The sequence below is a fragment of the Micromys minutus genome (assembly GCF_963924665.1).
Source record: "Micromys minutus genome assembly, chromosome: 20".
In the NCBI taxonomy this organism is placed as follows: Eukaryota; Metazoa; Chordata; class Mammalia; order Rodentia; family Muridae; genus Micromys; species Micromys minutus.
The window spans coordinates 42987146-43014926 of record NC_137955.1 but is presented as its reverse complement, the minus strand read 5'-3'; the positions used below and the strand labels follow the sequence as shown (position 1 = coordinate 43014926).

General features: G+C 39.6%; 1 protein-coding gene across 1 annotated transcript in view; it reads right to left on the bottom strand.

The window, feature by feature from the left end:
• The window catches only part of DNAH5 (dynein axonemal heavy chain 5), a gene marked incomplete at both ends in the record, with an annotated part of 235306 nt that overhangs the window by 28345 nt on the left and 179180 nt on the right, over positions 1-27781 (bottom strand). The window contains 11 exons of the mRNA XM_080933639.1: positions 392-541; positions 2330-2451; positions 9961-10151; positions 10638-10752; positions 11644-11887; positions 17190-17372; positions 18858-19013; positions 19592-19908; positions 20465-20600; positions 24276-24413; positions 26127-26306. Of these exons, the coding sequence (XP_080789765.1) occupies positions 392-541; positions 2330-2451; positions 9961-10151; positions 10638-10752; positions 11644-11887; positions 17190-17372; positions 18858-19013; positions 19592-19908; positions 20465-20600; positions 24276-24413; positions 26127-26306 (1932 nt within the window). The remainder of the gene's footprint in view (positions 1-391; positions 542-2329; positions 2452-9960; positions 10152-10637; positions 10753-11643; positions 11888-17189; positions 17373-18857; positions 19014-19591; positions 19909-20464; positions 20601-24275; positions 24414-26126; positions 26307-27781) is intronic.

Genomic DNA, 27781 nt, shown 5'->3' with positions numbered 1-27781 from the left:
TCTGTGGGTCCTTGCTTATACCAAAGCTGATTTACAACTAGGAAAATAGAGCAGCTATATCATTCCTGAGTTATTGTAAAATGATACATGAGAATAATACATTACGTTTATGTTATTCTTACATGCCAAGCTCAGAATCATGATTTTCTCATTTGCTTTTGTTTTACCACTAGGACCAAAGGGGTTTAATAAATCACTTAGAGAAGTGTGTACCTCAGTACTTCATTTGTTGTTTGCGTCTCCATTTATCACATTTGTCTTACTAGAAAATTGCCTAGAAGCCCACAAGGAAATTCTAGTTGATAATCAAATTCAAAATACTCCTTTAAATTTAAAGGAAAATTCTCCTTTAGAAAGTTTTCTGATGTTTCCTTTTTAATACATGTTTTACCTGGGCAATGGTTCTGTCGGGACACCAGGACCTAATAAGAAGGAGGCGTCGGAAGCAGTCAAGAGATTTGTCATAGGCATTTGGAAGCGGCTCCTCTTCTGGGTTTTCTTTGTCAAACCAAATCCTCCACATCTTTTCATTCCTTGATATCTGAAAACACCATGGGTTAAGACATGTGTTGTGTCTCGCAAGCCTTTCAGAGACTTTTCATGAATGCTTTTTATCAAACTTTGTGACCGTTATAGGCATTTGTGAGCTACATACTTTCAGTTTTTAAGTTTTCTATCCTAGGAACAAAATGTCTGACTGTAAAAGATCACAGACACTTATTCTAAAATCAGTCTAGGTTAGCACCAGTCCACAGCTAGCTGCCAAAGGAGAAAGAGTCCTGAAAAACTTGATTTCACCTTTGCCTTTACAGTAATAAACGTATAAGGAAAGAAAAATCAATGGAGTCTCATTTTCATTGTCTTGCAGAACTCTTAATTGCTCCATAAAAATCCTCTTATAATCAGGCACCATTCACTCATGTTTCTTCATTTTCTAGGACCACTCTTGACACAAAGGAAGACACTTCATACATATTTGTTATTGAACAAACAGGTTTGGAATCAATAATCTATCGATCCAAAGCAATCTGAAATTTAATATCATCATCACATAGATGATCAGAGACCTGCTCCTTGTAAGCAACTGGCAAAGCAAATAGAGTGTCACCCTCTGGAGTTTAGATACCAAGAGGACACCAGTCTCACAGAGACAAGAACCTCAAAAGCTTCAAACAAACAAATCATACCTATAAATTGTCAGAATCTTATATCTTCTGATAATCCATTGGATGAAAGCCACAAGGCTACCCCCTAGTTTAATCACAGAAGGAATTTCCTGAGTTTGTATTTAGAAGAAATTATATAAGAATAAAAATGAATCCATTTCATGATGTATGAAATATTCTGTTGTATGATGGGGCAGGATTTGAGACATTGACACACTCTTCAATAGGCAGCTATCTCTGACCAGAGTAAACCAGGATTACTAGATAGAGCACTGGAGTACACCAGTGACAATGAAAATTAGTTATTTTACACAAAACAATTGATTATACACAAATTGCTGGTTAGTAATAACCAATAATACCAGTTATGAGCCAAGGTAAAACACAGAATGTATGTATCTGGTGAACGTGAATGGTAGAAGTTAAAAACCCATCTCAAGACACTTCCTGGTCAGAACAATCATCCATATCCACTTCAATCCCCCCCCTAGAGGGGGGACATTATGCTGTTAATCTCATTTCTCTAAGGCCACCATACATTGAAAAAAAAAAAAAACCTTCTTCCAAACTTGTCCTATATTCTACTTCTATGGCTCCAGTACATACATAGATCATGGGCAACTAAATTGTTTAAAGAAAACTTAAATCTATAGATGAAGACATAATGTTAGCATGAGTTTCAGACCTGAGAATTAACCAAAATGAAACCAGGAGTAACAGCAGAGGAAGAGCAAAGAGTGAGACAAGAAACAAGAAATTGAGTAGGAAAGGCTACTGACATTTCTGTTTAATATCCAAAGAGAGCCCACGTGTATAATCATGAATGCACATAGTTATTGTAATTGGAGCTGTCAGTCTTCCTGTGTATAGACCTTCCTGTATGCAGACCCGTATGCAGACCTTCATTGATGGTAGTGACATTTAGGCAGAAATGATTCCTACTGAACTTCTCGGACACACTTCTTTCTGAGTAACTGGCCTCGAATGGAAAGCTGTCGCTTTCAAACTGTGGCTAAACTGCAGGAAGACCAAGTATTAAGGGCATTCAGTACCTTCTAAGACTGACAGTGTGTGAGGCATCTCTCTCCCACAAACACTGTAGCGATGGGTCTGAAGGCTGCTCACCATGACAGTAGCTTAAGTATACTCAGAGGACACGTTACCTGGTCGAGGATGTCTGAAAACTGTTTAAGTTTGCTAAGTTCCACCAAATTCAACCAAGTCATGTCTAGGATCCATTTTGATGGTTTAGGGGGACATGCTTTAAGATCCAATGAGGCACCACCTATAAAATTAAACATAAAAGGTTGCTAGCTTTTTTTTCCATTATTTTAAAATAATTTAATTAACACTATTTCTATTTGAAGTGGCTTAGTTTCAATGACTTTACTCCCTTGACATGTATTAAATTCAGAGGTAGAAATGATAGTGAGTAACATGCTTCAAACCTAAGTAAGTGAAAAAATGATTATAGAAATAAAATCAATCAAATATTAGCATCATAGCTTTGGAAATAAGTCCATGCTGGATCCCAACCTAATTAATTTGGCCAACATTCAGGTCCAGCTATCTTATCTACCTGGAACCTTCCAAATTCTAAAATGTAACAATGTAGCCTAAATGTAGTGCTGTAAGTATATAATCCAGGTAAGACTGAAGAAGTGATAGGTCGCAGAACAGCCCTTCTCAGTACTAAGAATGGCCTTTTACTGGTATAAGCTACCTTTAAATATATAGTTTGTCTACAGATAAATACTAGGTCTATTTGAAAGATTCTCTTCTATAAACAAATTATCACAATTTTGACCCTATTCTAGGGGCTATGTCTTATTGGATAATCTAACAACAACAAAATTTCCATTTGGTACTAACTCCTGTCTTTTGTGGAAAAACTGTTATGAACACACACAATGTTTTACAACAAACAATAAATAATACCTGCTACCACTTCAAAAACTATCAGCAGGTAAAAAATCATAATTTATGTCAAAGAAAGTATTAGGGAATCTTTCAAATAATAAAAGATGTTGTCTAATAAAGAACATCCATTAAAGCATTTCAGGGAAATGTTCATAAGAGGAAAACCAACCCATTTTGGCTATTTTTAAATGGAGGGATAATATCTAGTGTACTGTGAGGAAGCATCACCTGTCAGTATAAAGCTAATGGCCTATTGTCAAAGGACAGGAAGTAGAAGGTGTGAGTTCTGGTAGCGAGGCAAGAACTCTGGAAAGCCAAGAGCTGGAGATTTGCCCTGGACTCTGAGGAAATCAGACATGTGAAACTGAGGAGAGGTACTTAGCCTTATAGCAGACACAGAAGAATTTAAATAGGTTATATAAGTTATGAGCTAGCCAGGGAACAAGTCAGAGCTTATGACCTGGGCATTTACTTATAAATAAATAAGCCTCTAAGTCATTATTTGGAAAGTGGAATGTGAGTGGAAAAGCCCAAGGTTACATTAAAATTCTTTGTTTTACAGAGCAGAGAGAGTATCAGCAAATAATGCTTGAGATATTTATTGAGCCATACTCCACTCAATCTAGACACCATGTACTATTAAACTGTATCCCTTTGCCAGATCGATCTTAGTGCAACTATAATACGGTAAATGGGGCCTTGAAGCTATTTGAATGGAAATATTAGCTCATAAAGTGAGAACTGCTTGTTGTAATGCCAGGGAGAAGCTAAAGACCTAATGATAATAGCAATAGATGCCTCACCAATTTCCATGACAACTGCCCATTTTCCAGCAAAATGAGGAAAACAAGGTACTTGGCAGTGAGGTAACAAAAGCCTATTCTTGGGAATGAATGAGTGAGCCTTGTAGACTGAAGAACTGCTCAATGTTTAGTTGAGGGCAACTATGCTGTGACTACCTTGCCTGCTCCAAACATGTTCAATTAAGCACAAATAATGATTGTATGTCGAGAGAAAAATGATTTTAATAACATGACTGCAGATTAAATAGATTCTCTAATAAACAGCTGAGAAGGAAAAAAAATCCACAATAAATTCTCAGATGATCCAGGATTACATTTTTGTCTTCAGTCCTTGATGCTTTTCCCCTTGGAGGAAAATGTAAATTTCAACTTTTATCCTAATACTTTCTTTTTAAACAAAAGATGTTTGTAATTAAAATGTACCAGTTATTTCATTCTACCATAAAATTCAACAGTTAAAAAAAAATAGAACATCACAAAAGCTAAGTCATCTTAGAGATGAATAAAGACCAATAGTGAGTATTATATCCAGGCTATTTGTGCTGCTCTAATAGCATAACTTTGCTGGGTCAAAGTCTCCTTGAAAATTACAGAAATTAGTTTGTCACAGCTCTTGATTTGGGGAACTCTAAGATAAAGATATCAGTAGAGACAGTGTCTGGTAAGAGTCTACCACATCCTTGTTGAAAAAACTCTAAGTTTAGTCTCTTACCTACTGCAAAAGAAACTTTTATGATTTAGAGAATCTAACGATGGCTATAAATGTACTGAAAGTAAAATTTATTTCTATGTCCATCCATAGGCCATTGATGGCTGGGAGGAGAGTCAGCTTGCTTACCTTGAACATATTCTGTAATAGACGATCCACATACATAGCCCTACACTTGGGAGGATGAACTAATGGTGGCTTATATGGGAGAAGTTGGAGAAGGAAGATATGATACTGGAAAACATATTTGTGTGTGATATTTTGTGCTGTCCTGTGTTATGCTGTGCTGTGCTCTGCTCTGCTGTGCTGGCTAGTTTTGTGTCAATTCAGAAACCCCATCTATAAAATCAAGCTGTATTGCAAGACTATAGAGAATCTTCGTAATTAGTGATTGATATATGAGGTCTCAGTCAATTTTGTGCGGTTATTCCTGGTCTGGTAGTCCTAGCTTCTTTAAGAAAGATTGAGAAAGCCATGGGAAACAAACCAGTAAGCACAATTTTTCTGTGGCCTCTACATAAGCTCCTGCCCACGTTTCTGCCCTGTTAGCATTTCTTTGACGCTGAACAGTGATGTAACAGTATCAGCCAAATAAGCCTTTTCTCTCCAAGTGACTTTTTGTTGTGGTGTTTCGTCACAGCAATAGTAACCCTAACTAAGGTGCACACAATAAAAAAATTACATCATCAAAGCAAATGAAAGTGATCCTTTGCTTTTCTATCAAGAATGATATCTGCTTTAAGATTAAAATATATCAAAGACCTTAAAGTATTGGGAAAAGGGGGAAAAGAAATACATTATAAACAGACATTATGAAGCTCAAAAAGAAGAAAGACCAAAATGGGGATGCCTCAGTCCTTATTAGAAGGGAGAACAAAACACTCACGGAAGGAAATGCAAGGTCAAATAGAGGAACAGGGATTGATGAAAAGATCACTCAGAAGCTGCCTCACCTGGAGATCTACCACATATGCAGTCACCAAATCCAAGTACTATAGCTGGTCCCAAGAAGTACTTACTGGCAGGAACCAGATAGAGTTGCCTCCTCAGGAACTATGCTAGAGTCATACAGATACAGCTGAGCATGCTTGCAGCTAACCATCGGACTGAACTCAGGGAGCCCAATGAGGTGCTAAGGAAAGGACCTAAAGAGCTGAACGGGGTTGACACCTCATGGGAAGAACATTATTAACCAACCAAACCCTCCAAAACTCTCATGGAGTAAAACACCGACCTTTGTGCGCACATTGAGAGACCTATTGATCCAGTTGCATACGTAGCTGAAGATAGCAGTGTCTGGCAACAATGTGAGAAGAGGCTTTTGGTCCAGGGAGGGCACATTTTCCCAATGTAGGGGAATACCATGGCAATGGGGTGGAGAGCATGATTGAGAGGGGAGTTCACTTTTGTGGAGGCAAATGGGGGGGTGGGAGCAGGCTTGGGGGTAGGGGGAGGGATAAGATCTCAAATGTAAATACAGAGTATCTAATAAAAAAAATTAACTCTAACCAAAAATGTAAAATCTCTACAATTAAAATGTTTAAAAATTTGGCAACCTGCCCTGAGCAGCCTGCCATCCCAGGAGTACCTCCATTCTCCCGCTGCCTCTCCTCCACCCCCATCAGATTCCTGAATCATACAGACAGTGTTCTGTGACTTCAGTATGCAGTGCTGTCAGCAATAGGTTCGTACCATCAAGTTCCGGAGAGCATTGGCAATGGACTCTGATGTGAGGTACCAATGGACCTTACTGGCTGACAACTCCAAGAAAAGTAACCCATTTCCGACACTGGAATTTTATTTGTTAGACTATGAACTCTAATGGTGGCACTGTTGCCCATTATACAGTGTCTTAGTTACTTTTCTATTGCTGTGATCAAACACCATTATCAGGGTAACTTATGAAGGAGTTTCCTGTGGTTAGAATAGGAATGGCTTCCATAGACTTCTGTGTTTGGACACTTGATCCGTAAGGGGTGGCACTATTAGGAGATGTGGCATTGTGAGAGTCAATATGATCTTGTTGGAGGAAGGGTGTCACTGTGGGGGTGGGCTTCGAGGTTTCCTATGCTCAAGCCCCACCCAGTATGACACACAGTCTCTTTCTGCCCCCTGTGGAATGAACTCTCAGCTCCTCCTCCAGCACCATGTCTGCCTGAACATTGCCATGCTTCCTACCATGATGATAAATACAGCATACCTCTGAAACTGTAAGCCAGCACAGTTACACACTTTCCTTTAAAAGAGTTGTGGTGGCCGGGGTGGACAGCAACAGAAACCCTAATTGGGACAGAGTTTGATTTGGCTTATGGTTTCAGAGTGTTGGAGTATATGATCGTAGAACAAAGGAAGAGCAGAAAGCTCATGCCTTAAGACACAGCAATTGGGGGGTGGGGGAGAGAGAAAGAGAGAGACAGAGACAGAGACAGAGACAGAGAGACAGAGAGAGAGAGAGAGAGAGAGAGAGAGAGAGAGAGAGAGAGAGAGAGAGAATGAAGCAAGGTTTTTAAAACCTCTGAGCCTATCTATCCCCATACCTCCTAATCCTCCCTAATTACACCAACTGAGGATGGAGTAAGGGCCCTTCTCATCTAAACCACCACTTTCACCACATAGAGACACAATATTTACATATATGCATGTGTATATATTTCAGAGAGCTTCTGTATTAGTAGGTTTCCAATTAATGTTTGAAAATTATTTATTGTTACTTATCCATCCCCATAATCCTTCTTCTGCCTTTACCTACCTCATTTTAATTCTGCCTAGGTTTCTAGGTTTGAGTTCCTTCACTCAGAACATGGAGAAACCAAGCCGGTACTCACCTTGAAGCATCATCCCTCTGGCTATCTTATATAGAACTGAAATGTTCTACTGGGAGAGAAAAGTAATCCTTGATCTCACGTAGCCATGAACCCTGGGAGTTACAGTACAAACAAGACTGGCCTGAAGATCAGACCCAAAGCTAGCCAATAGGCAGAAAATAAGAGACAGCGAAACAGAATGTTCATTGTTAAGTGCAGTATTCGTAACACACCCTGTCCTCCAAAGCCTCTGGCATCATTGTAGAAGAGGGAATGAAAGATTGTAAGAACTACAATAGTTCAGAAAATAAAAAGAAAAATTCAGGGAAAAGATAGCATGTTTCTAAATATGCCCATTGCACACTAATCAAGCCAGAAGAAAAAAAAAAAAAAAACACAGATTAAAAGAGAAATCTGTGCAAGCTATTCATCGGACAATTAATATCTAGATTATAGAAAGAACTCAAAATCTAAATACCAAAATAAAATAAACAATCAGTGAATGGGATGATATAAAGAGTTCTGAAAAAGAACAGGAAGCAGCAGCAGCAGCAGCAGCAGGACAAGATCAAGATCAAGAGCACAAACAAATGACCAATAAGCAAATGAAAAGTGTTCAACCTCCTTAGCTGTCAGGGAAATATGAATTTGAACTATTAAGACTCAATTATCACAGTCAGATGAGCTGCCATTAAGAAAACGAATAATGACAAGAACTGGCAAGGATTCATTCAGACATCGCCAGTCAGACTACAAATCACTCCAACTACGGTGAAAAATGGGATCCGGTTTACTAAAAAAGAAAAAAATCAAATTACTGTATATCTCAGCTATTACATTCTTGGACATATGACTGGAGGCATCTAAGTTACCACCTCACATAAATACTTTCACGATGTATTGTAGCTCTATTCATAACAACCCAATTATGAACTAATCTAGGAGCCCTTTAATAAATGAAGATCAACACACACACACACACACACACACACACACACACACATTACTCACAATGGGGTTTTTTAGCCATTAAAATAAAATTATGTTGGTTGCAAGAAACTTGATACAACTAGAGATCATGTTAGTGAAAGAAATCAGATTCAGACAAACATCACATTTTACCTTCTTTGTCAATCACAGACATGTATGTAGACATATAAAATCATGTACACACGTATGTTAAGAAAGTAGAAGTGAAGCTGAGAAAATGAAGAGGACTGGCAGTGAGGGAGTGAGATGGGGATAAGAGAATACATAAGATGGAAGCATATGACATACTTATATATAAGGATTTTTATGTTATCTGGGAAAATAGCTCAATGGCACTAGAGTAGTTGTTTATAGTTATGAGATACTAAGTTCAATTCCAAGCACAAAAAGAAAAAATAAAACTTCCTGAAACCTATTTCAATGTACAACACATACATACCATTTAAAGAATATTTGACTACAGGTCTGTGTCTTCTAACTTGCTATTCAGTTGTATATGCTAGTGAGCCAAAGGTCTACCTGTGATCAATGCTTCAATAAACATACAATAATCAATGTAACCAACTTTGTTTCGTCTCCATCACACTCCCCTCATCCCACTGGAAGCTCTTCTGTCGCCTTGCTTCCTTCACACTCCTTCGGTAAACGTTTCCTTGCTATTTCAAATCTTGAATCAGGTGTCAGTCACTAATTCAGATCTACTGGACTAGAGAGTTGATTATATACACAATTTAAAGCTTTACCCTATAGACGTAGCTCATACTCAATACCTATCCATGCTCCCACAAAGTTGGTGTTAATTGTTAATTTATCAGGATGTGGAGTCACGTAATAGACAGACTCACAGACACACCCATGCAGGGAGAGATTTAACCTCTGAACGTGCTTTTGAAAGACTGTGTTGTTTAGGTTAAGAGAGGTGGGCAGACAGACACTGAGGATGGAGTGGGGCACTGTGCCTGGGGTGTAGGCCCTGGATGGAATAAAACCGAACAGGTGACTGAGTGCAGGCCTCCTGTGCCTCCTGCTTTCTGCCTGGGGATGTGATATGACTGATTCGCTGAACTTACAGCCCTAATTTTCTACCGTGATGGATTGCATCTCAAATTGTGTGCCAAATGAGCCCTTTCTCCCTTGAGATTTATTTTGTTGGTTGGAAGGGCAAGAGATCAGGGAACTCTGTCATAGCACAAAAAGAGTACAGCACTCACACACCCCCCACACACTTTTCTAAAGTGCTTGCTAGCTTCCCACATAGGACATATTTTGTTTCATTATTCCCCCCCACCACACACACACACACACACACACACACACACACACACACACACACACACAAACCTCAGGTACTCTGGCAAGTGGTTTGGTTCAACAAAACGTCTGTTCCATGCCCTGAGACAACACTACATTTCCGAAGAACAGCTGTTGTTCACTAAGTGATCAGATGAACGGTCTTGTGCAAGTGAATAACTGAAATGCAAAGGAACTACTACAACGGAAGTGACAAGACAAAAGTCCCAAGAAGAGCATCCACAGCGTCTGCAATGTGTGCAGAGCCTGCTGCTGACCTTTAATGAGAGTGAGAAACTCCTCGTGTTTGACGAGGTTCCTCTGGATGTCGATCTTTAGGGTGAGCAACAAGGTGAACAGGAGTTTGTGCTCCTCGTACAGGCCTCGGGCAGCGTACTTGAAAACCTCATAGGTCATGTGCTCAATGATATTAGCAATCCTCTTGCTCGTTATTGGACTCTTGACAGACCTGGGGAAGAGACCGTTTAAGACACGCTTCTCCCCCTGCCCTTTTCACCTGTCTGTGAAAACAGCATCTCTGCTGGAGAATAAGTAACTTTGGAGGAGGAATTTTTACTTCAACGCATCAAGAGAGGGCTCCTAAATCTAAACTAACAAGAATCCTCTCAGCATGAAGCAACATAACAAAACGCCTCGCTGTTCTCTAAATCAATTTTACCCACAGGCCGTCATTATTCACAACAATGTTTTGGAGAAGTTTCCCATTTAGATGAACACATGAATCCAAAAGAATCAAATCGATGGTTGAACGGCCGGCATAACCTCCTCCGGGCAAATGATGACACATCTGAATGATTGGTTAATCCGTTCATAATTACACTCATCTCAGACTTCAGAAAGGAAAACACTCTTACTGACAAGCAAAGGGGAAATTCTAATATCATCCTCATCCACAGATAAAGAACTCAGCTCGACTTCCCGGGGACAGGTGTACCTGGCTAAGGAAAGGTCAAACAAGCCCAGGAACTGGCGGAGCGAAGTCTGATACATCTCATTGACCAAGCGCATCTCCGTGATGAGGAAGTAGAGGATGCTGCCCCGTGTAGCAACTGAAAGGCAAAGAGCGTGTGGCACAAGAATCAAAGATAAATGAGCAGAGCAAACACATCACCCCAATTTATTACTCAAAACAGCTTTGTTTTTTGCCTTATCAGTAACTGCTAAGTGGGAGGAGTGTTTGTTATTTAATCTTCATTTATAAGTTTTTCATAGTTTACCAGAGGGAAACATAAGTATGGTTTGGAAAGAAAGGAAATTTTAAAGGTTTTTTTTTTTTTTAACACTCAGCAAAGGCTCCAGTTGGTCACACAGAATCTTACCCTGAAGCTCATTAAAGACAAGCCTAACATTCACCTTAAGCTTCCGATACGAGACATCACAAAGATGATGCCACTGACGGTCCATCACACCATGGCATAGCTTCAACTCTTTTTCCAGAGAAATTGCCAAAAAATAGCCAATTGAATATTTATTTGACACATCTTGGGTCACCAATGAAAACCTGTTTGTTAAATGGGCAGCTAAAGATGAGTACTTGAAAACCAGCTTCCAGTTAAACACGGCATATTGCTGCTGCGTGGTATGGGATTAATGCAACGTCCATAATGGTAATGTCCCGGGATTTACTATTCATAGCACTATTTCAATCTCTCATTTTGAAACAAACTCATGAGCATCTTAAAGCATTTCTCGACTACCACAGATAGAACCTAAAGTTTACCCCATTACATATTTTTTTCTATTTCTGATCTATTAAACTTCTGAAGAGAAATAGAAAATTTGATTGGCCAACCCCCCCCCCCCATTGCATGGTAATTGCATATAATGTCATATAATGTAAAATGCATTATACATTGTGAATGTCCCTGCTTTCATTGGCTGCTCTTGGTTCAGCCTGACTCTATTTCCTTGTGGCACTTGTCTTCCATGACCGGACTCACCGGGTCGGTACTCCTCCCGGGCTGAGTTGATTTGAATTTCTGTCTCTGCAGAAATTTGCAGCTTCTGTGTCACCTCCTCAGCTGTCTTCTTAGTGTTGCTCAGCACCACGATGAGACTCTCATCTTCCACCAGGGACCCTTGGGTGCATGTCAGACGACACAGCAGATTGTTTTCCAGCTCCTTCATCCTCCTTTTGTTTACGGTTACATCCTCCAGGAGATGAGTCCGTTCTTTCTCCAGTTCCTGTAAATTTCCATCAATATATTTTCATCATAAGTGAACCTATTTTGAGGTCATTCCTTGTTATAATCATTATTTCTTTCATACATGAATTTATTTCTTTCAGCTTCTTTGAAAGAGTTCCACTGTTTCCGTGAGATTGTCTCTCGCTTGTAGATTGAAATAATTCTCTCTTCTCTGAATGACAGCTCTCTATGATCAGTCACTTAAACTCTCACCACAGGTATAAACTAAGAAACAGTCCACTGTGATAGTACATGCCTGTAATCCCAGGACTTAGGACGCTGAAGCAGGAAAATTACAGGTTCAAGGTTAGCCTGGACTAGAAGGCACGAATCTTTCTGAAAAACATACAAAATTAATTTTCTTTCAAATTGCAAATACCTGATGGCCTGAAAATGTACCTTTCTCTCAGAAATAAATATGTTGCTGGGACTGGGATGGTTCAATGAGTAACATGTTTGCCTAAAATGCATAAAGTCCTGAGCCAAACATCCACATCAGCAAAAAAAAAAAAAAAAAAAAAAAAAAAAAAAAAAAAAAAAAACAGGTGCGGGTGAACATTATAATTCCAGCACTCAGGAGGTGAGGCAAGGGATCCAAAGGTCAAGTTTTCCTCAGTTACACAGTGACTTTGAAGCCAGCCTGTGACACTTAAACTATATAGAGATAGAGATAGAGATGATATAGATATAGATAATAGATATATAGATATATAGAAAGATATAGATATATTCAGGTACCATTATAAAAGAATAGGCAGAAACATTATAAGACCCAGAAGGGCAGGGTCTAAAGTAAGACAGTGACTTCTGGACATGGTATGACACTTGGACTCATGAACTCACAGAAGGTGTAGTTGCTAGCCTAAGATCTGGACAAGATCAAGCCAGTCCAAATTCACATTATAGCATGGAGTGAGAGGGTATTTCATGAAACTCCAATCCTACTGGAGAATCTATATGGGATTTGATGGCTTCTGGGGAAGAAAGGGTCAGTTTTCCTTAAGGATGTAGTTATCATGCCCAGCAGATAGCCCAGCATCCAGGAGTACACGGAAAGCACAGCTGAATCTGTGAGTTATTAAATTTTAAAAAGAGAGAAAGCACAAATTTTGGGGTGGGGGTGGATCTGGAACAAGTTAAGAGAAGAAATTGATCAAAATACACTTTATAGAATTCTCAAAGATGTGGTTCTATATAATATATTAATTGTATTTATTATATAATATATGGCATAGTTTTCTATCTCCTCTGAGATATAAATCTCACAGTTGAGGAGGTGAGCAAAGCTTTGGGTGATTACTGTTGATGGTGAGTCTTTCCTTAGAAGCTCAGAGAGAAGAAGAAAGCAATGCAATTGGCACTGAGCAGGCTACAGAAGTGTGAAGCTCGGAGGAGAAAGAACAGCAGAAAAAAATATACTAATTTTAAGGGAAGTTGTGCACAAAAGAGAAATACTTATGTGATAACTTCAAAGTTAAAGAAATTAATCAGAAATGGAAAGTACCATCAGTAAGTACTCCTTACAATTTGAAAAAAAAAAAGTGCATTCTTGAGTTTACTTGAAATGCTTTCTAAATAAATGCCAATCAATCAACAATCATGAATAAATGTAACAGTGTATGATTCTACATCATTACAATCTTGAGAAGCATAATCTTGAATGTGAGTTCAGCAGCAAAATCACTTGGTGGTCTTTCTTGGGTCTGAGTATGACTTTCTGCAGCTATACTACAAGTCTACACTATGCAGTGATCAGGTTCTTAATATTATGGAACAAGTGAACAGGTGCTGTGCTCCTAACGAGCAAACAGAAATGGAAAGGGAAGCAGGAAATCTAATCTCAGTGCCAGGAATACAAGCACAAACATTCCTTCTCCACCATACACAAAATCAAAAATAACTAACAAAACTGCATAAAAGCAAACATCAAAAACCACTCACTCCACTTCATGTTCTAGCCATGAGTCCTTACAGGTTGAGCAGTTTTGTTGGGCCCCCAAATTCTGAAGCTCATGTCTGAAGCCCAATGAGCCAGTTACCAGGTCAGTATAGAAAAGAAATTCATCTTAGAGCAAAGCAATGGTTCAGAACTTGTACACATCCACCAGTTTTAAATTTGCTAAGCTGTAGCCACTCAAGCAAAACTCCCTCTTCCCACCATAGCTGCCATCTGTTGTGTGGCATTTGAAGTCTCCCTAGATGTTACTTTAATTCATTTATTCACTACACCAGAATTTCAAATTTCAGGAAATGTAGAAATTAGTATAAGCAAATGGCATTTACGGGATGCTATTACACTGCTTTCCAACAGTAGTTTTCCTGAAGTCCCATGCTTTATGGGTATGCTAGGAAATAAAATGATAATAAATTATGAGATATCAAAATGTACAAATTGCACATCATATGGCCTCTGAGCTCCTAGGGGTAAGTGCACTGAAGTCTTCATCTGGAGCACATACAGGAAGGAATGTAAAAAGACAGAAGGGATGCTACAGTTAACATCATAAAGATATATACCTAGTTATCTATATCACACTGCGTCTCTCAAATTACCTCCGTATGCTTTAATTCATACCTAGAAAGTAACAGGTACATAGTGAAGGCTATTATTCACTCAACAGCAACTCCACCAGAATTTATGCTGGTTCTTGCCACAATGAGGTCAATCACGCATATGAACTTATAAAACTAGTTTTAAAACTCTTCAAACAAGATCTGAGTTCATGAGTATTACTCATATATTACAACTAGAAACATGGAGGATATGGAGGGAAGAGAGAAGGAGAAAGAGCCAGATATTTCCTTTCCCTTCCAGTGGTAGACCTCAAAAGAACAAGCCTAATACAGCATGCAGAAAGCATAGAGACAGTAGGAGGAACAGATTCGAAGAATCTGCCCATGGTCTTAACCTAATAAATCTTTAGGTCAGCACAGAAGGGGCCATAAAGCAAAATAACCTCATTGCTATCGAGCCCATGAGAAAGTCGATAGCAACTTCAGCCTCACCATGGTAGTGGTCTCATTAAAACCCTCTATATCTCATTGCTTAAGCTGCACACATTCCCCAGGGGAAGTGCTGACTAAGAAAAGGGAAGTTTATAAATTATTGGTCATTTTTTCCAGTGAGCACTAAGCTAGCTATCTAGAAATATAGTAGTAGCAAAGGGAGCAGACACTGAGTTATGAGTCCTGAGCTCCATTAAGTCAGTGGCTGTCATGGCTAGCTTTAACCGTCACCTAAACACAGCTTAGAGCCATCTGAGAAGACAGCCTTAGTCAAAGAATTACCTCGATCAAGACTGGCCCACAGGAAAAACTATGAGGAACTGTCTTGATTGCTAATTGATTTGGGAGGGCACAACCCACTGTGGGTAGTACCAATCCTACGCAGGTAATCCTGAACAGTATACAAAATGTAGCTGAGTATTAGCTGGCTTATAAACCAGCAAACAGTATGGTTCCTTCTGTATGTGTTGGCTGTGAAGTGAGCCCTTTGGCCACAATGTTGCGTGCAATCACAGGCAGGCTTGCCTTCAGATTCCTGCCCTGGATACATGCTTTGTCGTCCCTAAAAAATTCCCTAGAATTCTCAGCTGAGAGGAAACCTCTCTTCCCTCACTTCTTTCCATCAGAGTACTTGTCACAGCACCAGTGATCAACCCAGAAGACTGGATGCCAGAGGCAACATGAGTTCTTCTTGATTTTGTTCTGCATTTATTTAATTGTGGGGAGAGTGTTTGTGCCATGCACACGTGTGGAGGTCATTGAACAACTTGCAGAAGTCGATTCTACGCTTCTATCATGCATGTACTGGGGCAAGCACAGGTCAAAATGCCTGACAGCAGAGGACCTTCCATTATCCCAGCTCACCCACCAAACTTCTAAAGGTTTACACAAGACCCGCTGGGCACAAGTAGATCTCTTTCAGATAACAGGGAATCAAGAACTAGAGAGATGGCTCAGTAGCTGAGAGTGGGCCACTCTTGCAGAGGACCCAGGCTCATAACAACTGCCTGCAATTTGGTTTATAGGAGATCTGACACCCTCTTCTGATTCTGTGGGGATCTATATGCATGAACACATATACATGCACAGAGGCATGTATGTGTTCAAAGCTCAGGTAAATAAAAAGCCAATAAATAAAAACTCTGAAGGTCGTGTGTGGTCTAAGCACAAAGTTTACATCTTATACGCTAAGAAACATCATAACGAAATGGAAGTGAGCAAGCAAATTGAAGGTCAGCAGGTAACCAGAATTCGTAACACAATAAGCTCTTCATAAAAATAGAGCAGCCTAAGAACAGAATAACAAATGTAATGGCAGTTGCATTGCTGGCATCTCATACTTTGTGAAGACATACTACACATCTGGCTGGGGAGATGATTGTGTCTGCAACTCAAGTCTGGAGACCTGAGCTTAGAGACCAAGAATTCATGGCAAACATCAGGCATTGCGACATGTCTGTAACCCCTGCACAGGGAGGTAGCAGCAGGGGCAAGGGGCCGTGGCACACTTGAGGACAGGTAAATCGCTGAGGCTGACCAGAAAACCTGAAGCGATCAGCTTCTGGTTTAGTGAGAGGTCACATCTATATATATATATATATATATATATATATATATATATATATATATATATATATATATATATATATATATATATATATATATATATATATATATATATATATATATGGCACAGGAAAGGTGACTTTGCAGTTAAGAGCAGCGCTCAGTGCTTTTGTAGGGGACCCAGGACCAATTCCTAGCACCCATATGGCAGTGTACAACTACCTATAACTCCAGTTATAAAGGACCCAGTACCCTCTTCAGGCCTCCACAGGCACCAAAGGTGCATGTGGGGTACAGATACACATGAAGGCAAAACACATATAAAGTAATAATTGTTATTTTATATATAATATCAATACCAACACCATTATGACAATAATGATGATAAAATTTTAACTTAAAGAGGTGGGGTACTCATTGAGTAGTACGCAATGTCTATCTTTGAACTCTATACACATCACAACACAACACATATATAGAGGAATACATGTGTAGATAATTGGCAAACAGTTTCCTCTTCGTGGCAAAAGAAAACACTAAAGAATTGACGGGAACTGCATATTCCAGATTAATGGCTCCTAAAGCAATTTCAGTGTTATAACCAAGACTCTGGACACAGGAAAGCCACGGGGATAAAGGAGAAATCAGTCCCATGATAATGTCCACACTATTTTTATCAACAAAATGCAGTGCAGTGCAGCAACAGGAGTCTGCCTTGGTTTCCCCACCTGCTTCTCCGTGAGGATGACTCTCCCCAGTAACTGATCCTCCAGGCCTTTCACAGTGACAGTGAAGTCAATGATGGCGGTCCGAGCACTTATTTCTGGGGTATAGGCTGGATTTGGCAGCTTGGTAGTGATGTAAAGTTTAAAGCCATCCATGACATCTACTTCCTTGTCACCAACCTTCACCTTTTTTATAAAAAAGAAAGACAGAGGGGAGATACACCTGAGCCTTTTTCATTGCCTAGATCAATTCTTAAGTGGATATAATTTGTATTTTAAGACATAAAAAGAAATTGCCATTAGGTACTTGCAGAGCTTCAAGACACTAGGTTATGAGACAAGAGGCAGGGGGACAGGAATGGCGAAGGGAAAGAGAAAAAGGGGGAGCTAATTGGATCCACAGGGCTCCCAGTAGAGGGGTGGGGCCACTCCTCAAAAATTTTAAACCAGAAATGTTCCTGTCCAAAGGAAATACAGGAACAAAAAATGGAACAGAAACTAAAGGAAAGGCCATCCAGAGATCTCCCCACCTAAGGATCCATCCCAACTGCAGACACCAAACTCCCACACTATTGATGATGTCAAGAAGCTCTTGCTGACAGGAGCCTGGTATAACTGCTTCCTGAGAAGTTCTACCAGTACCTGATTAATACAGATGCAGATACTCACAACCAACCATCAGACTGAGCCTATGTATCTGAAGGATTAAAGGATTAAAGGAGCTGAAGGGATTGCAACCCCATAAGAATAATATCAACTGGATCAACTAACCCAGAGCTCCCAGGGACCAAACCACCAACCAAAGAGTACACATAGAGGGAGCCAGGACTCCAGATATATATGTAGCAGAGGATGACCTTATCTGACATCAGTGGGAGGGGAAGAAGGCTTGATGCCCCAGTGTAGGGGATGCTAGAGGGGTAAGGTAGGAATGAGTAAGTGGGTGGAGGAGCACCCTCAAAGACGCATAGGGAAGAGAGAGGGGTATGGGATAGGGCAGATGGTAGAGGGACAACCAACCAGGAAGGGAAATATCATTTGAAATGTAAACAAATAAAGTGAAGAAAAATAATAATAAATAACAAAAAAAGAGGAGGAGCTAAGAGCTCTAAGCATAGCACATAGTGAATACAGAATTCGCTGTCAAAAGTGTCATGAGTAAACCCAGAAGTTAAGGAAAAGGTAACCCGTTGAGAATGTTAAGAAAGCTTACTACCCACATGCTGAGGTTTGAGCAGTCATACAAGCAGGACCCAAAAAATGGCAGGAGAAAGCAGTTCAGGGGTGCTGGTTTACAGTAGTCACTGGATAGGGATAAGATGGGGGTTTAAACATACGTGGATGTGTGTGGCTTGAATTTCTCACCAGCATATAACTTAGTACCAGGGATTTCTTACACATGCCCTTCTCTGGACAGAAGGAAGGTGGAATGCGAAGGGTCTTAAAAGATTTCAACAGTCAGAGATGAAAACAGAATCCGTTTCTTTGTTACAGAAGTAAAACAGACAAGCATGACAGGATCCCAATCCGTCAATCATTTAGCCTCTGCTCTCAAACAGCAGAAAACCATTTCCCTAAAGCTGGCTTCACTTGCAGCCTCTTGAAAGCTTATCTCTCCCCTACCAGAATGCACAGTTGTCCTGCATACTACTATCAATGGGTTCAATGTACCTTAAAAGTCGATCCCGTCTTAATGAAGTTTTTTTCTAAAACGTTGTCCAGAGCAGGATCTAATTCCTCCCCAACATCTTCGATGAGCAAAGGCCTCCCAAGGGAAAGGCTGTCCTCCAGGTGGTTTCTAAAGTACTTGTGGTTTAGAGATGTGACCTAAACACGGGATGGGATCGCCAGGTTACTTTGGACAGACAGGGTCATGATGTGATATGCAGTAATACCACATGACCTCTGAACACTCCACCACAGGAAAAAAACAAGGACTTAGAAATCCCGGGCTTGAAGCCATGCTAAGAGATATATGGTGTAGAAAATTAAAACTGTATCCACTCTACCTTTAATAGACAAATCACATGCCATGTAACATATAACATGTAGTATGGGGTATCTTTGCTTCTTCCTGCCCTCTACCATCCTCCCACAACTAGAAGTCTGTATGGAAGCATTGCATATGTAGAGTGCTCTCCTTCGTCTGACTATCAAAGAAAGCTTTAAACTTAACCGATGAGCTTGGACTCACTAATACATGGTAGTGGTATGTGTGCCCAAAAATGCATAGAATAAGGTTATGAAAAATATTTTATTACATATAAGTTTACATCTTTATTTAGGATTCCAAATGAAACATGTAAACTGTTCAAATATTTCTGTCTTTTCATGGGAAGGGAGATGAGGGGGTTCTATATAAAAATATAACTTGATGTTTATTAATGTACTCAAACAGAAATCACCTGGAGTTCATTTTGGCTTTCTTTATTCTTAATCCAGATCTTGCCTTGAGTCTGAGGATCGATTAGCAAAGGATAGCGTGATGCTTTTGTGACAATAATTCCATTCTGGATGGACAGGTCATCGTTCGGAAGGCCTTGTAGGTTCCACTCACTGATAGTGGGGGCATCAATCAGCATCTCATTAAGATTTAGATCAATCCCAAATGGGATTTTACGGGCTTTCATTTCCTTCTCCCAATCATTCAACAGCAAGTCTCGAAACTCTTGGTTAAATGGACCAGAATATGATAGAAAAGCTGTTGCCAGAAGTACATCCCCTGAAGGAGAAAGCAAGCACCCCTAAAGTATTCTGTGACTATCTATGTAACTGCCTAACTCACTAGAATGGAAAAGGAAGTATAAATCAACAACCATTCTTTTAAACTAAAATCCACAGTCAACCTGTAGGCACAGCCTGCAAAGGACTTGACACATGAGTTCGATTGACTGTTGAACGGAGTCTAAATATCCTATCAAGAAAGACCTGTCAGAAGTTAAACATCAGGTCACCATAACTTTGTTGTAAAAGAATGACCTCTAGCTCAAAAAATGTCACTTTATAAGCCAGACAAGACAGAGCCTTCATCAAAGTGTCTGTGATCAATATCTCATGCTTTGAGAAGTGTTTGAAAGTGAACTACTCATAAGAGGTGTGTAGGTCATTCACCTATGAAATAAGGACAAGTGTGTACCAGTCACCCCCCCCAAATTCTTGTAGACACACAAACACACATATGCAAATTTGAAATAAGCAAGTGTTGTGAGATTCAAGCCTAAAGCCTTGGACTCCATCACAGCCAACACACTGTCTCATTAATGAAAGAGTTTACAGACCTACGAGCCGTTTAGTTTGTGCAGCAAACTCTTTACTTTGCTCCGTCCATCGCTCCTTTTCACCTGCCAAGCCGCTGATGAGTGTGGACGCTGTCTGCATCTTATTTCTGCACCGATCGGCATCTTCAAGTAAGGTCTGAAGAAGGCCAAAACAAGAAATCCTTTCTTCAACCAAAAAAAGGCAGCTACTCATTCCTCTGTGTGACTTTAGAATCTGTATTGTCTGCCTTCCTTGACACGTGTAAGGCCCATTTCACAAAATATCAGATTCTAGTTCCGTATGTCTGCACTGTCTCTGTCTTGTCTCTGTTTCTCTGCCCAGCAACCAAATCCTTCCCAGTGTTAGTAATAGAAACTTTCTATCACTCATTAGTAAAATCACCCATGGTAGTATCAGGTAACACAACGTATGTAAAGAATACCAATTCCTAGGAAAATTATAACTAGGAGTATATCTCATGTCAAACCCTCTTCTCCCCAACGTGTCATCTAAGGCCACATCACATTTCACATCAGATGAAGTTTAAATCTCCTTCCCCTCATTGGACTCCAAGGCTCGTGCAGAAATCTCAGCCTAGTGTAACTTATCATCTATTTCTTAGCTCTTCCTTGAGACAGTAACAAGACTTTAAAGCCGACTTCCATATATTATGGCCACTCCAAACCTAACCCTATCTCCAATTTCTGGTGTTGGTGATGGAATGCAGGGCCTCAGGCATGTTAGACATGTAGGTTGCTGAACTATACTCCCATCCCCTAATACTTCTAATATTCTATGTAGGTGTTTAAGAGATGACTTCTAGTTCTACATGTGAATGTATAGGAAACACAGTAAGTGCAGTTAAAGAGGCAGATGTTGGTGGATACCCATCTGTAACAAACACAGACTGCACATTTCTACAAGGTACATTCAATGGGCACATCTATAATGTTATGGAAAGTTTAAACTATTTCAATCCTTTTCTTTAGTGGGATTCCTTAAATATCCTTTTAAATTATCACATGGTACTGATACAAATACTCTAAACTGATTAAAAACCATCTTGCAATTTTTATGTCCCAAAAATATTGCAATATTTTATTAAGTTAATAACATAGATAACAAAACAAGTGTTCTATGTTTAAATGAGCTTAAAGTACATGATAGATAGATAAATAGAGATAGATAGATAGATAGATAGATAGATAGATGGATAGATAGATATGTGAGATATCTATATGTGTGTGTATACACATACACAAACACACACACACACATATATACATATATATATATATATATATATATATATATATATATATATATATATAATGTTCAGACATAAGAGCACTGTATTGTTTATATTCCTCTTCAGAATTTCCTAAATACATTTTCTATAAAGAATAGATTGTTCTGGTAAGAATAATATAATATAGTGCCTTGAAAAGGGGAGATAATCCAACCTATTCTCATCTTCCTTCTTCAGTTTTGTCTTCTCTTTAGTTAATGGGAAATTATAGAAAACCCACTTCCGTGCTATACTCCCATCATATATGTCTATTTGCTTCCTCCCAAGGAGAGGGATACCAGGTGTATGGTATTGAATTTAAAATAATTTATTTAAAACAAACTTTTCAATGAAAAGATATTCTTAGTTGCATTTTGTGCGAATTTCCCATCCTTACTTCTATCCAGCTGATAAAGAAAACTGCTACCTACTTCCCTGCCTTTGCTCTCTAGCTTCCCAGGGTCCTCTGGTTACTGCACTATATGCAAAGAGGGGTTAATGATAATGATGCATAGAAAGAAGCAGGTAGTTCTGGTTAGAGGTTGGGGATAGAACACCTTGGTCCAACCCTGAGGTCTGGTCTCTGTTAATTGGGCAATTCAGCAGGTAACGCCTCAGAAGGCTAGAGAAGTTGGACCCTAAGACAAGGCACTGCATCCTTTGTGGACTATAGCCAGGCTCCTTTTGAAGAGGCCATGCAGGCCTGTGCTACAATGAACTCTACACCAGAAAAACTTTGGGAGACACACAAGCAGGTTTCAGCATCATCCAGCCCTAGGGATAAAGAAAGTAGAAGAACAGTGACTGAAAATAATGTTTGTAAACTGGCGACAGCAGACTCGCGTGGTGAATGTTCCTTCAACCTAAGGAAATTCGAAATGTGTTGGAAATCAAGTTTTCAAGCTGCGGTCATGCTTTTACAATAGCAGTTCTCTGTGTTCCTTTATCTAAACCAATAAACTAATGCATGAGCCAATAAGCTCTCTCTAAACTAATAAACAGACTAAGAACAGCCGTAGCGGAGAAAATGGGTGACTGCAATCCTGCTAAAATTTAAACACAATAACCACAGATAGGGATACCAGTGAAAATCCAGGAAGATAGAAATTAATCCTCTCTCCTCCTGCTTTTTAAAGAGGGCTTTGCAGTTGCGATGCTGATTTCCTCCTGATGTAAGTGAGCCTGCTGAGCAGAAATATACAAGACAGTGCAGGTGCTCCTCCCTTACTCCTGCAAAGCATCCTCAGAGGCGCTCCCACGCAGCATTCAGGAGACTTTGCTCTTCAAGTGATGTAGAGTATATTCTGCGTGCCATGAAACCGCAGAGTCATAAGCAGGTGTCTTAATCTGGACAGGGGGCAATTCTATAAAATATTCAAAGAGGCACTCTGGCTCCCATGGGCCAAACACCATACATGGTTAATCCGACACAGATGATGTGGGGCTAAAAGCCTATATGATCAAGTGTGCAGAGTACTTTAAATTATCCATCATCCGTGGCTTTCTGCTACTATGAAATATAAAAGTATTTAAAATTGTGAGAGAAATCATTAAAATGGTTTTATGACTTAGAAACTCCAGTGCCTTTTCTCTGCAATCTCTTCAGGCTTTTTTTAGCCTGAATGTTAATTTTCAGGTGTATGCTGAGTCCAGTACAGCCCCCCCTTCACCGTAAGACAGTAAGTATTGGTCACCTGAGCACTCATACCCACCTATGCAGGTAAGGAACCCTGAAGCTTTATGTGCATACGTTCTACATTAAATCCACATTGATTTTCAAAGGAAACCGTCTCTCAGGAGGACTGGGATTTCATAATAGATGACAAGTCTGTGGGCCTGGATGCTAGCAAGTACAAAATCCCTTCCTCCACACCTTTCTTTGTGTGCATCTCTCTCTACCTCTCTCCCTGTGTGTGTGTGTGTGTGTGTGTGTGTGTGTGTGTGTGTGTGTGTATGAAAGAGAGAGAGAGAGAGAGAGAGAGAGAGAGAGAGAGAGAGAGTTAAAAAATGTGTAGACAGTCATTAGAATACACTCCTGCTGTCAGCTGCATCCATGTAACAGGGACGCCTTAAGTCAACATCAAAATATGCAAGTCCTGCCCAGGCTGTGATTGATCAGCTTAAAGCCAGACCTCTCCCTTGACATTTCCAAGCTTTGGATGTTTCATGAAAAATAAAATAATCTGCCCCACCTACTTAGAAAACTTCAAAAGATGAAATGTAATGATATGGGAAGAGGTGGCTTCAGATGCACAGGGATCCTCACTATCCTCATGTAGAGAGCGATGTGAATCGATATCCCCAGAGCCACTGTCTGCCTGGGTGGACCGTCCTGACTCTTGTCTATCAGTGGCTTTGGGTGTTAGTTAGAAACAGAGCCAAGGAGTCAGTGAAGGATCACGTGCTGTGTGAGCATGATAAGACGAGTGCTGTATGTGAATTCTTGCAGGAAACCAATTCTTCCAAGAAAGATGCGATGGGAATGAGAGCTCACAGGAATGACAGAATGTGTGGGCAGCCCTCCCATGCCAAGCGGTGCTTACCTGCTTTTCGGTCATGGCCTGTTCGTACTCTGCCTGCACCACGTCAAGCTCTGCTTGTTTGTCGTCCAGCTCAGCCTGGGCTTTCTGCAGGTCCTGCATGGCCAGGACATGACGATTCTCTTGCACTATCAAGTTGGCCTGCAGGGGGCATAAGGTGAGTAAGAAGCAGGAAGGCCCCAAACAGCCAGGGTTTAGATGGTGGGGGTTCCACCACGGCACACGTTCACATCTGTGCTTTATTCTGCTTCTACAATCACCTCAAACTGCATTAAGCCAAACCCCAACATTAATGCCAATTTTAATCCATGCTTATAAGCATAAAATTATAAATCATTAGACTAACAATCAGCAAGTTTATTTTCTATTCCGTTCTAGGCAAAATACCCAAAAAACTGTTTTAGACTGCAGAGGCCAAAATGTGAGATAAAAGCTTTTAAAGATTTTTTTTCCAAAAAAAAAATTCTTTTTTTAAACATTTATTTATTCATTTAATATGAATATACTGTTGCTGTTTTCAGACAGACCAGAAGAGGGCATTTGATCCCATTACAAATGGTTTTGAGCCACCATGTGGTTGCTGGGAATTAAACTCAGGACTTTTGGAAGAACAGTCTGTCTGTGTGCTCTTAACGGCTGAGCCAACTCTCCAACCCAAAGCAAACACTATAGAGGACAGGTTAGACTTGTCATTTAGTGGAAGCTGAAACATTAACCCTGGAGAAAGGTTTCCACTATTCTGCTTTTTAGGGGATCTTAGTTTAATGATTTCAGTTCCCTATTCTTAAAATAAATACAATAAAACAAAAAGTGTGCATCACTATGTTTCCTTGAAATACAAAAAAGAGTGTCGGGCACTTCTCATGACTAATCTTGAGCTTGCTGGAATCTCCGATGATCGGTCTCCACAAAATCAGCAAGTACAACACCAATTATTTGCTCTGAAATTCTCTGACTTTGAGTCTTTGATGCTTTACATAGTTCTGGAAACTTGAGACTCACCCTCTAAATCCTGCACTATCTGCTTGATGCTCCTGATTATTCTATCATAATTAAGTTTATCATGTAGCTAACAATTAGAAGTAATTAGGGATGGGAAAAGATCAAATGTGCAAAAACAAAAACAAGCCACAAAATATGATATTTAAAACGTGACTATTAGGGCTTCTGGGTTTTGTTGTTGTTGTTTGTTTGTTTGTTTGTTTTTATAATGTAGTCACCTCTCTGTTTGCTAAAGACTGGGTATCTTTTTAACAGTGATGCCAAACATAGAAATAACATTCATAAATTCAGCTACTTGGGGAAATGTAGGGTTGGGCTCAAAATGACATTTAATTACAAATAGCTGAAAGTCTTCCCTGAGGTGCAAGAAAGGGAAAGAGAAGACTCTACCTTCTTTCTTCAAAAGCGAGCATTTTCTGGCACTGATTTCTAAGTCTTAACCCTGTTTCATTCATAGGATTCCTCTGTTTACGATCTTGGACATGGTTGGAGAACATTCTGTGCTCTCATTTTGTTTTATTTTTAAGCAACTCACAACAGACTCGCCGTCTTCACCAAAAAAGAAAAAGAAAAAAGAAAAAAAAAGAAAGAAAGAAAGAAAGAAAGAAAAGAAAAAAAGAAAAGAAAAAATAAAAGAAAAGAAAAAGTGATTCATGCTTAAAAGTCCCTGCAATCATTTTGGAACAATGCAATAAAGAGGAAAGAAACATCTTGGTTTCATTGTTCAGAACCTCACTCTTCGTATCTGAGGAATAAATATGCTGACTGCCAAAGCTCCTAAGGACTACAAAGACCAATTGACCCAGAAGTTCTCCTAGGCCCAGGTCACAGGATTCACCCTGAGAGGCCTACCTTCAGAGGGAGCACTTCCTTGTTTATAGAAAAAAAGGAAGCCATTGCTTTGGTCCAGGAACAAAGACCAGCTACATTCCCACAGACGCGCTTGGCTGTTTCTATGTTATAGTCGGCCATTTCAAAGTAAGGACTCAAAAATTCTATCACTTCTTCATTGATCGTGTCTTTGGGGAATTGCTGTGGAAAAGAAAATGTGAAATCACGTCAATATGCTTATTTTATGAGGTATATCTAAACTTGCATGCTGTTTTCAGTGTAACCAAAACTAGTAAGCATCCAGAGCTAGACAAATGGTATATGCTTTATTTGCTTTTTGGTTTTGTTTTTGTTTTTCGGTGTCTCAGGATATTGGGCAAAACTCTTAAGCTGAAAATACAGTGTGGAATGATTGCAAGAGAAACCTACCAGCCTTCGCTCTGTCCCTGGTGCAGACACCTGCCCTAGTTAACTACACTGGGATCCAGCAAAAGAGTAATATATTTAGGTAATGAACACTATCATAGTAATTAGTATTTGAAACACAATAAAAAAACTTCTTTCCATTAATCCTAAATAGGTAAATTATGAATCCATAATATCAACAACAAAAAAAAGCAAACACACATACAGCTCTATTCGGGCTAAGGACATATAGATTTAGCATTTATCAGCAACTAAATGCTTAATAGATTCAGACAGAGGTTCTATTAAGCTCACAGGAAATGTGAGGGCAATAACTTGGACATTGCACCTTGAGAATGATGAATTAAGTTTTAATCATAGAGCTTTCACAAATATGAGAGAATTATTATCTTCCAGAGAAATATAATTTTAAAACACAGCAGAAGTGGATTTAGAATGCCTTCCTGCACCAGGAAGGAAAATCCAGCCAGGATGAAATTAAATATTTAAAAGAAAAATGTTATCTCTTCTAAAAGGGTGATTTTTTTCAAGTATAAATAAATCTAGTAACTGGTAATTTGCATGGAATAAACCTTCACCGACCATGTGTAGGAGAGCAGAATACCCTTTTCATTCAGACATTGCTTGTCATGGGCTCCTTTCATGAGACTTAGAAAACAGTGGAGACAGATCTTGTAAACAGTGAACTTCCATCAAATGTCCAAGGGAGATGTGGAGTCCTGCACAAGAAACGGATTCTCAAAGGCCAAATTCAGTCACCTAGTCCCATAGTTGCCTGGACAAGTCAATGACCCACTGATTTCATGAGCTACTCATTTCTGTAGTAAGGAGAAGGCACCTTATGGTGGCACAGATTCAGCAATCACATGGATAGAACTGATTTAAAAATTGAAGGAAAGTTGGCGATGAAGGTGTAGTTTGGGGAATGGGCATGGAGTTGGTATTTCCAATCAGTTGTCTTGTGATCTAAATCTGGAAGATAAGACAGTAAAACATCTGGAAGGGAATGTAAGAAGATTTATTCTTCCCCAGAGGAAGCCAAGATCTAAATGGAACACAGAAAATGCTATTAAGGAGAATATCAATAAAAAGTCCTATATTAAAATTAAGAGCCTCAGCTTAGCAAAAGACAGCAGTAATAAAAAAAACAAGCCAGGAAGTGGCTGAAGATATCTATAGCATTCATAAAGTATTGGAAATCCAACAAAGTTTAAAAGGGGCTGGAGAGATGGCTCAGTATTGAAGAGTAC